We start from the raw sequence: 12,137 nt of genomic DNA on the forward strand, positions 1-12,137 counted from the left end.
TGACGCTGTATACCTAGTGATCATTGTGGAGCTAAATAGTGAATAGTATGTTGATTAATACAGTTCATTTTGTCTTTTATTATCAACTGAACCACAAAGACTTATCTTTAAAAAAATAAATATACAGAATTACAATAGGTTCCGTAGTCTTGACAAGGTCCCCCATGTAAAGTGGGGATGAATTTTTTTTTCATCTTCTACCCCATCGTATCGTTGGATAGGACTTTTAAAATGGCTTAGGGGTTTCTAAGAATATTTTACGATTTAGGGATCTGTTTTCAAAATATTATAGTTTAAAGTGCCAATTTTTGTTAGAGTAGTGTGTGCTCTAAAAACTTAACTGTTGGCTTGAAAAATCTGAAAAAATTCACAATAATACTGCTTTTCATGAACTTGCAAGGAAAACTATAACGGTTAAGATAGATCAGTTAGTTTAAGAGTAATAGTCATTTAAGAATAGAATAGAATAATTGTTTATTTGCATAAAACATGGTATACAGTTTTTACAGCTACAAAATAAGTCCACATGTTTTGCTACATCAAGAAGCATGCAAGTTTGAATATTAATACTTAAAAAAGAGAATGTCATTATAATTATATCAATTTTCAACAATAAGTACAATAATAAACTGTCCAATAAATTAATTATGTCAGCTATGTCAAAAATTACATTTATACATACATATTTGAATGTCAAGAAATCCTTTATTTCATAAAAACTATGGTTCATAAGCCACCTGTGTCATGGACCTATAAAAAAAGTCGGACGGATTCTCATCAACAAAATACTGTGACATTAGGATATACCAGCTCGCCTGTACGTACAGGCCGGCACGCACACATTCATACCCTGATACACCACTTCGAGTGCAAACTTCACACAGTTGACACATTTACGCGGCGAAAAAAAAACACAAATACGACATGTCTTGCGTGGTGAAATTGTGTAAAAACCGTTCTGATCGAACGAACAAAAATCAAGGAATCACATTTCACAGGTAAACTAATAATCTAATCACTTATTTCCCCGATTTTATAAACATTAAAATATTAAAATCAAACGTCAATCACCCGACAAAATAATACGTCAAAGGCCAGTGTTCTCAGTTATTTACGTGGGAAAATTACCCGAAAAGTGGGAAATCTATAATTTTAATACTTTTTAGGTGTTTATTACGCATACTATTGAAATAAAATAATGTATCATAATAACTGTGTTTTAATGGGATATATTTTCGTAGGCAGATTTGATCCTTCCCAAGGGCGTGGAACTGCGAAATTCAAATTTTCTTATATTTTTGCAAGTCCGTGTCAGGTTGTATGTTAAAATCTAACAGAGATAATAATATTGATGATACATAAGATTATGATTACGTAGGTACACAAGATTGATAATTTGTAACTGCGTGAATCGTACCTGACACTGACTTGCAAACAAAGTAAGAAAATTTGAAAATTTCGCATCTACCTCAACGTATTCATCTTTCATCCTTTTCAAATGGCACGATATAATTCCGTCTACATTTCCAAGTAACATATCTGCCCATCTATGTTTTTCTTAAGATAAATGGGTAAAATGTTTTGGCTAACATGGCATCCCTAAATTCACTCACACAATAGACAAACGCCAAAATTTTGCGTCACAGTTTTGTTGTAGCGCGAGTTCCGTCCGCCTTTTTTTATAGGTCCATGACCTGTGTAGTCTATTTTTAAACATATTTATATTAAGATCTTTTATTTCTTTAGGGATTCTATTATAAATACGGATCCCCATGCAAAGACAGCTATTTCCGTATTTAGTGGATCTCGGTATGTCTTTATGTGATAGTCTTTGAGGACATCTTAATCGGAGATTACCAGATTTTTTACAAAGTTCTGTATTTTTGTCGACAAAAACGGCAACTTCGTATATGTAGTTATGGAAGTGGCAGAAGTTGGAGTTCTTTGAAAAGTGGCCTACATGAACACGTCATGTATTATAAAATTTCGTAACTAATAAAAATTCCTTAGAAGAAAATATTAAAAGTGACTTTAGATGAAATAATTGCTTGCTTCTGAAATACATAATATTGTGCTAACGACGGACTACTACGGAACCCTACACTGCGCGTGGCACGACACGCACTTGGCTATTTTTTTAATACCTAACATGCCATGTCAGGGGATGTAATAATATCTGATCATCTTGGAATCGGCATGTGTGCTCGATATTATTATGTGGCTCGACTTTCGAGACTGGCGCGGCAGCCACATGAAAAGCCTAAGAAAGGCCGGACAAGTCCGTAAAAAGCCAAACATCCATGACAACATTACTCCCAGCATCACATAATTATGTTATTATGTATGTCGCTAAAACTCTCCATAAATTAATATGAAAGCCTTCCTGGTGTATGAAAGCAGGATTCGAAATTATCAAGATAATTACGTTTCATGATAATTATCGGATAATTATAAACAGTATAAAGGCCTATTCAAACCTGAGCGATATTCGCTGCCGCTGTGGGTAGAGGTACATACCGCGCGGGTTTCGCTCAGGTATTTAGTATCAAGTATCGCGGCTAGAGCGACCTGAGCGATATTCGCTGCCGCTGTGGGTAGAGGTACATACCACGCGGGTTTCGCTCAGGTATTTAGTATCAAGTACCGCGGCTAGAGCGGTTTTCTCTGCCGCAGACGGTAGCGAATAGGCCTTAAGATACATTTGTCATATTGTTTCATAACAAACTCTGATGTTACATGTTTCAAGTCGAGTTATTCATTTCGAATGTTGCTTTATGTTTTGGTTGCTGATTGTTGTCAAGTTACCATCGCTATTCGCATAAAGCGTTGTGGAAATTAGACAAATATTTTACGCTAGATAAATAGTAATCGTTGTGGAGCTAAATAGATAGGTTTTATAACTATCTATGTATAACGCCCACCGCTAGACGCAAGTGCGGACATACACGTTCGAAAACTTCAAATATATTTCATTTTCACAAGCGCAATTTTTGTTATTATCAACCGATAATTATCCATCTGTTATTATCAAGATAATTATCATGATAATTATCATTGATAATTATCCTTTCGAACCCTGTATGAAAGTGTTGTAAATTTTGAACCCGGTAATACAGGGGCACAGTCACTATTTTTAAAAATGCATAATTACAACGTGTCAAATATGAAACTATGGAATGGTTTCTAATTTTTTTTTTTTCAATTATTAAAAGAAATTATTAAGTAAAATTAAACAGAACTTTAGTTTTATTTTGAAATTCTTTCACAACATTCCGGGTGAAGCTCGCTTCCACCTTCGGCCTGATCGTCACTTACCATCAGGTGTGAGATACAGGTCAAGAGCTTCCTAGTTGTGGATAAAAAGAAATCATGAATAAATAGAAAAGTTAAGAGCGTTAAAGTTGCGTTTGCGAAATAAACTTCATGTGAACGGCTCAGCGTGTGATGTCACGCCACTTTAATGGAGTACAATCACAGAATAAAGGATTTGCGTTCTTTGTGTCACGGTCAGATCGCATCAATACAATCAGTAATAATAATATGGAGACCGACAATGTTTATACGACATGATGCGGGCTGCGTTCACTTTGACCTGACCACAGACCGCATCCAGTGTAGCAAATGTTTAATCACATACAGCAAACTGTCTTCATAAGAGCTTTCATTTGCGCATGTGCACAGTTAAATTAAACGTTTATTCATGCATGCAACATCATGATTGACAAACAGGCAATTTCTAGTGCGTTGCGCCGACATGACACGTATATTTAATTTCGGCGCAACGCCAGTTAATCGTCCCAGCTATGACATTGTCAGGAGAGCGCTACTATCAGTATCAATACTGGGTTGTTATTTTTGACACTTGACGTTTCTAAATTGTTGGACTTTAAATGACGTGACCCCATGTTTAAGGCCACAGTCAATCCCGCGTGAAATTAATTATACAATATAATTACAGTATAATTTAAATTATATATTATAGAATATATATTTTTCAGCCTTTTCTTGACGGATTAAAAAACAATAACTGCCTTTAATTATTTATAGGAACCAACAGTGATACATAGATATTAGTTACAAGAATTAGACTGAAATAGTATAGATGCTACGGTCAAAGTGATAAATGTGAAAATTATGAATAATCGCCGGTTATTATGAATAATTACAGCATGATTTGGTAAATGTGATTAATATGAGGTCATTTATGTGTGTATAAAACTAAATAGGCGGTTTAGGGGTGGCCCAAGGGCTACCCCCGCCGCACCTTAACCTATTTTTCACTTTAAATCAAAACATTATGTTATAGGCATCATGGAAAAGTAATATTATGCAAGAAACATTCCAAACTCATTATGCCAAATTATATTAATATACAGGGTGGAAACGATAAGTGATCTCACTCGATTATTTCTAAACTATACAAGATATCTAAAAATTGGTTACTGATCCTGAAAGTGCTTCACGAGCTCTATCCAACGGTATCAATAATAGGCTACAAAATAAACTGGATCTATCCGAAAATTCAATGTTTCCAGCTTCCATACATTTAGTAAAACCACAATATTAAAAACTATACAAGATATCTAAAAACTGGTTACTGATCCTGAAAGTGCTTCACGAGCTCTATCCAACGGTACCAATAACAAGTTACAAAATAAACTGGATCTATCCGAAAATTCAATGTTTCCAGCTTCCATACATTTAGTACTGCCACAGTCATGGCACTCATGTCTTGATAAATTATAGCAAGTAAAGCCTAAAACCAATATTTTCCATGATTAATTGTAAATTAGAATGCAATTTACGAGTTTAATTTAAGTGTTTATTATTTAATAAAAAAATTAACACTTCTAATATTGTGTGGCTGGCATACATTTAGTATGGAGACTGAAAACATTTAATTTTCGAATAGATCCAGTTAATTCTGTAACCTATTACTTATACTATTGGATATAGCTTGTGAAGCACTTTCAGGATCAGTAACCAGTTTTTCGATATCTTGTATAGTTTAGAAATAATCGCGTGAGATCATCGTTTCCACCCTGTATGATATCAAAACGTTCAAAAGTTAAATGTGATTAATTTATCACTTTTACCGCGACTGTCGGTAATTATTCATAATAACCGGTTATTATTAATAATGTTCAATTTATGACATTAACCGTAACATAGACAATAACAGGTTTCCATCATTATTTATAGTGTAACTAGCTTTTGCCCGCGGCTTCACCCGCGTGAAATTTATTTTGTCACAGATCGTCATAAATTATAGCCTATAATGTTATTCTGGGTTATAAACAATAATATTGTAAAGTTTAATCAAAATCCATTCAGTAGTTTTTGCGTGAGAGTAACAAACATCCATCCAGATATACTTTCACGTTTATAATATTAGTAGGAAAATCGGAACTAAAGTCCGGTCGCCGAGCAGATAAGAGTTTCGTCCAATGACCACAATCTACCTATCCTTATCACTCGCGCGTAATTATATTGCTGCCGCGCTCGCACACTCACTGCGGCCGCCCGTCGCAGTCGCGACAGCAATATGTATAATAAGGATGGATAGCTTGGGGTCATTGGACGAAATTCTATCTGCTCGGCGACCGGACTTTAGAAGCGATCTGCAATCATCTGTTTATTCAATTAAATTTATTTTAAACTAGCGGCCGCCCGCGACTTCGTACGCGTGGACCCCGATTTACCCCTATAATGTTTTTTTGGGTTAATTTTATTGAAATTGAGTTCGTAGCATATATGTTATTCCGAGTTAATATTTAGTTACTAATTAATTACTATCGATGTTGATAGATGGCGTTTTGCGGCTTCCACCACATTAATATTTACGAACGTCAAAAGCAGTAGTTTGTCCAGCGCTGTAGATTTTAACTAATGTCGATAGATGGCGCTTTTATAGATATTTCTCAATCTTATTTATTTATTGAAATGAAATTTAGTTTGTCACATCATATCGTCATAAATTATCTATACTAATATTATAAAAGCGAAAGTAACTCTGTCTGTCTTGCTTTCACGCTTAAACCACTGAACCGATTTTTATAAAATTTGGCATAGAGATAGTTTGAGTCCCGGGAAAAGACATAGGATTTTATCCCCGTTGTTGAAACAGGGACGCGCGTGATGAAGTTTTTCTATAACAGACAAAATTCAACGCGGGCAAAGCCGCGGGCGGAAAGCTAAAATAATACTGTTAAGTTTCAATAAAATCCGTTCAGTAGTTATTGCGTGAAAGAGTAACAAACATGTTGACATCCAGACATCCATACAAACTTTCGCATTTATAATATTAGTAGTTAGTAGGAAGGAAGTAGGATAAATATTAGCAGGAATGAGTCTACTTGGGTTGGTTTTCTATTCTTAAATTAAACCGGCAGATAGTGATGACTGAATTTTTTGCGGCCCTTCTTCTCAACACTTGCCAAATATTTGTCTCGAAGCGCTGGTATGGTAAAAATAATGTGACATGACTGTAAAGTTTTAAGCATGTTTTGCAATAAAATGTTATGACCACGACCACTTTATTTAACGAAAGCTACTTTCTCACTATTCATTTCCTGTTTGTCAATCACGTTGACGTTGCCTGCCGTTTATACTGAGCACATGCGCAAATGATAGCTCTTATGAAGCCAGTTTGCTACCTAATTCAGCCTTAGTCGAGTCAGCAATGTTGTTCATACATGATGCAGGCTACGTTTACTTTGACCTGACCACAGAACGCATACAGAGTGACAAATCCTTTATTTTGTGATGGTACTCCGTTAGTGACGTGACGTCACACGCCGAGACCCCCCGTTGCACGGACTTGCACGACACAGCAATCGGCCTTGTCATAGCCGTTACTGCTATTCTTTTAATTTCATGTCAAAGGTAAGGGAAAAGTTATTATTTAAGTGAAAGAAGCTTGTAAAGGGATATCTTATTATTTTATGTTACATTGTCAAAATAACTGTTTTGTGTACTTATACGTTTTGTTTACTATACGCTGCGACAAGCGGGTAAGACAGGTTAGATCACTCAAACAAAATTATTGCTACTTGCCGCTGCGGATTTTGCATTACCAAGCATCGTTCATGGTGGACAACCGCCAGTGAATAAGAAAGCACAACAAAACAACCAGGGTCCGAAATTATCAATATAATTAATTACGCTTCATGATAATTATCAACAGTTTAAGATAAATAAAATGTATGAAATGTATTATAATCATATTGTTTCATAAGAAATTCTGATGTTACATTGTTTCAAGTTGAGTAATTCGTTGCAGGGTTTGAAAGGATAATTATCAATGATAATTATCATGATAATTATCTTGATAATAACAGATGGATAATTATCGGTTGATAATAACAAAAATATTCACTTGTGAAAGTGAACTGTATTCGAAGTTTTCGAACGTGTATTTCCGCACTTGCGTCTAGTGGTGGACGTTATCTACCATACCTATCTATTTAGTTCCATAACAATCACTCATTAACTAGCGTCAAAATATTTATCTATTTTCCACAACGCTTTATGCGACTAGCGATGAATAACTTGACAACAATCAGTAACAAAAAACATAAAGCAACATTCTCAATGTCATAAGAATTTCTTATGAAAAAAAATATATCACAAATGTATCTTATACTGTTGATAACTATCCGATAATTATCACGAAGCGTAATTATCTTGATAATTTCGAACCCTGATTCGTTGCGAATGTTGCATTATATTTTTGGTTGCTGATTGTTTTCAAGCTATCCATCGCTAGTCGCATAGTGTTGTGGAAAATAGATAAATAGTTTGATGCCAGTTATCGAGTGATCGTTGTGGAACTAAATAGGTTTTATAACTATCCATGTTGAATAACGCCCACCACTGGTCTCAGTACTCTCAGTGCGCAAATACACATTCCAAAATTCGTTTAGGAATTCCTATGGCCACCTTCCGAATCCATCATCAGGACCCTGAACATTAACTAGCACCAAAGTGCTCGAAAAGACAAATCCAACGAACCCAAATTCGATGCCATTCCGCCATTTCGTTTAGGAGTTCCTATGGCCACCTCCTGACTCCATCATCAGACCAGCTCAATGGTACCATAACATTGCATTGTCATCGTAGGTACTTACATAAGTATACAAAATTTCAGCTCAATCGGTTCAGGAGAACTGGCCTTATTCACGTAACAAAACTTCTACGATAACAAAACACTTGAGTTGCGATTCTATCGAGTAATCGTTCTATCAAAATGACCCTTGTGAATACGGATTTAGAACTGTTTTTCAATGGGACGACGCAACAAACAAAACTTCAATGACAACAAATCGCTGTGTTGCGATCCTATCGAATAATCGTTCTATCAAAAATGACCCTTGTGAATACGGATTTAGAATTGTTTTTCAATGGCACGACTTCTGAACGTCAGCGAGATCTTGACTGTGAAAATGTACTTAAATTCAGTTGCAAGTTTTGTCCCACACATACTAACAAGTGAAGTCAATTTAAAGCTTGTAATAAAAAAATATATGGAATTATGAATTTACTAATATCGGAATTAATTAATTTTGGAATCGAGACGCACGTCATCTCCCGATGACTTTACGATTGCAGTACGTACGGACCAATTCGCGAAATTGTAATTTTTTCACGATTGGACCAATCGCGCATATACGGCGGCATCCATATCTGTGGGCACGCTCGTATTCATACTATTTTTTTGAAATGCGGCATCTAGGTACCTATTCATCTGTGGTATTTTTAATGAAATGAAAATTACTATCAATACTAATCGTACATAAATAGTAGGTAGGTACGTACGGTAACTAGCTTTTGGTGATCAATGGGTCTAGCTATACAAAGTGCACATAATCGCAAACCAGTCGAAAAATGGTCGAAAGGCATTTTTTTGTATAGAGTTTTGAAGGATTCGATTCGATCAAAAAGTGAACTTGTCTAGTGTGCCGCCCTAGACAAGTTACACTTTTTGAGTTGAAGTTTTAAAGGAGGTTCTAAGTAGAGTAGACACATCCCTCACAGTCACACATGATTCACATGATTTTCAAGGTGAATTTATTGGGGGAATAGGTAGGTAGGAATTCTTAAAAAGTATTATGGACCGTGAAATTGTCATCGAAAAAATTTATTCTAATTAATATTGGATTTAGCGTCTGCAATTGACTTGAAATAATATTGGCAGGCAAGTCCAAAGTTCGATGGTACGTACGTACCTACCTCGCCCCTCCTGACAAAGATGGCGGAATTGTAACCTCTAAATTTTTTTGTAGCAAATACCTAAGTAGTAGTTACATTCTGTGGTAGTACTATCTCAGTAATCTGCATTGATGAAAACTACATTACGACACGTTCAAGTAGGTAGATATTACCTACTTCCTTATGGGCTACTTAGATTTTCTACTCTATCTAGGTCATTACATCAGCCAGCTCAAAATACGTTCCTTAGACTGTAAATTAACCTCTAATCATAGATTATTAGCTTAATTAATCTAAGCCTCTAAGTAACCAGAAAAAGTAGTATTAAATAACTTACCATTTCTATTTATTATTGCTCGTGCTAGGTGGCAGATAATGTTGGCAACCCGATACGACGCGTGGTGATTTCTATGCCACGCCTTAGCACTCATTCAAAATGGCGCGTCATTGTGGCGCAGCAGAGTTCTCACGTAACGAATCACTTAAAATAGTTCATAATTCTACTAATGAAACACTACCAATGTTAATTTCGTATTCACTTAACATTTAGATATAATATGAAATATATTACGTAACGTCTATTTTACTAATTTTTCAACTCGAAAGCGTTCATTAAATAGTTCCAGATGTTTTATCATTATTTTATTTGTGGTATTTCCTACTTATTTCAGAACACTACAAATCCTATTACGTGGCTTATTCAGACAAAGAGTAGCGCTTCGAAAGTGTAATCGATTCGAGCGCACAACCGTCCAGCAGAAAAGGTGATTCAGTAATAAAAAAAGGAAATGATGAATAGGGAAGGGAGAGGCAATGTCGACCATAGACTGTGGAGATTCCGAAGTAGTGATGTACATTTCATCTGTACGTTATGTTGGCACTAAAGTTATGAAATACATCGATTCAAAATTCACATAAAATAATTGTTTTTTTGTTGTTGGTTCTTATGTTTAATGAATTGTAATTGCTACTTCTATTAATCATAGGTCATTTTAATGTTTCAAAGATTGGCCTCTGAAAAGTAGATGCAACTCAGACTAAGGATAAAAAGATGCAAGAATTAAATTCCTTTGGTACCTACTTTTAAAAATCTCCATGACTCTGTATTAAATGACTAGACAATTTTTAGACTTCCCATCCCAAAAACGCTCTACTGCGAAAAACATTTAATTTTGTACCTTCATTTTGTTGTTTGCATAGAGAGTAATAAATGTTGTTTGGTGTTTTCCATAAAGTTATTATTCCTGCGAAATAGAGCAACAACTAACTACGAGCTGTCAGACGAAACCGATTTTAAGTTTTCACTGCATGTCATTAATTGTGTGTCAGTGTCAGGCAGAATTATTTCACTGTTTTATAAATCAATCACTGAAACTGTCATCATGTTTCTGAAGCATTTTTCTCATAAACATCCACGATCTCACTCATGTGAAATCTGAAAATGTCGCAGAATCTTCAAATTTTCAGCGTGCTAATAAGTGCTAACAAACTGTCAAATACTTGCCAAAACGGTTCTTTAAACATAGACTACTCGAGGCTGCGATTGACATCGCGCTCGCTCAGTCCATTGTTACTAATCCACTATAGTTAGTCCGCTCGATCGTTTCAGCTGAAAGACGTCCACTGCTGGACAAAGGCCTCCCCCAAGGATTTCCACAAAGACCGGTCCTGCAGTGCTCGTATCCAGACACCTCCCGCGACCTTCACCAGATCGTCGGTCGACCTAGTGGAAGGCCTGCCCACGCTGCGTTTTCCAGCTCGTGGTCGCCACTCAAGAATTCCGCTATATACCTAATTAACTTTATGGTATTTTACTCTGGGTAACACCTGCCCCCCTAGACAAGTTGAACTTTTTTATCGAATCTAAAATCGAATCCGTCAAAAATCCATACAAAAAAACCGGCCAAGTGCGTGTCGGACTCACGCACAAAGGGTTCCGTACCATTGATTTATGAAATTAAAATTATTATTTTTTATTTAAGTTATTAGTATGAAAGATTACGCGGTAATAAGCGGTTTACGATTCCACTTTGGAAGCGTCTGTCACGCAAACTATTCGGTTTAGAAAAAAAGTATTTTAGAAACCTCGATATCATTTTTAAAGACCTATCCATAGATGTGGATACCCCACACGTATGTGTTTGAAGAAAAAAAATTTTTTGAGTTTCAGTTCTAAGTATGGGGAGCCCCCAATATTTAATATTATTTTTGTATTTTTGCATCAAAATCTTAATGCGGTTCACAGAATACATCTACTTACCAAGTTTCAACAGTATAGCTCTTATAGTTTCGGAAAAAAATGGCTGTGACATACAGACGGACAGACGGACGGACGGACAGACAGACAGACATGACGAATCTATAAGGGTTCCGTTTTTTGCCATTTGGCTACGGAACCCTAAAAAGGCCTTTCTATGGTGTTATCCAGAACTTACTTTGACAATAGCAAACGACAAAAATCTGTCATACAAAAACACTCGTTAAAGTTATAGTTAGGTACAGGTTAAAGATTTGGTGATGCAACTCAGTTGTAAAGCCTTTTCGTCGTACCTACCAATCGAGTAATTTATTCGAGTGGCGAGTAATTTAGTATAGTAGGTACCATCGGCAACAGTGTTAACTATCCATTGCCTGTCACATGTCGTCTCGTTCTATCGCAAAGAATCACCATTTGATGAGAGCGAGAGCAAAAACGGAAATGGATAGTTAACTTAACAGTGTGGCCGTGTGTACCTACAAAGTTACAAACAACCGCTCGAGCGAGACTAATACTATTGATTCTAAACTTTGTACATGAAGGGATTTTTATATTACAACTGTCACCTTTTACCACTTGTCGTCTAGGGAGGAAGAGATTTATTAAGATTGGAAGTCTAATTTAAATTTTTTATTAAAATATTGTTCAATGTTGAACAAGCGATTAATTT

General features: G+C 35.8%; 1 protein-coding gene and 1 long non-coding RNA gene across 2 annotated transcripts in view; one reads left to right on the plus strand and one right to left on the minus strand.

Annotated features, from left to right (window-relative positions):
• The window catches only part of LOC135087893 (serine/threonine-protein phosphatase 1 regulatory subunit 10-like), a 34,790-nt gene extending 24,906 nt beyond the window's left edge, over nt 1-9,884 (minus strand). The window contains exon 1 of the mRNA XM_063982738.1: nt 9,548-9,884. Coding sequence (XP_063838808.1) covers nt 9,548-9,550 — 3 coding nt within the window. The 5' untranslated portion in view covers nt 9,551-9,884. The remainder of the gene's footprint in view (nt 1-9,547) is intronic.
• On the plus strand, nt 9,248-9,999 carry LOC135087895 (uncharacterized). The gene is made up of 2 exons (XR_010260929.1): nt 9,248-9,368; nt 9,882-9,999. It is a non-coding gene; the product is annotated as an uncharacterized LOC135087895 (long non-coding RNA).
• The last annotated feature ends 2,138 nt before the right edge of the window (nt 10,000-12,137 follow it).

This window comes from Ostrinia nubilalis, chromosome 3 (genome assembly GCF_963855985.1).
Source record: "Ostrinia nubilalis chromosome 3, ilOstNubi1.1, whole genome shotgun sequence".
In the NCBI taxonomy this organism is placed as follows: domain Eukaryota; kingdom Metazoa; phylum Arthropoda; class Insecta; order Lepidoptera; family Crambidae; genus Ostrinia; species Ostrinia nubilalis.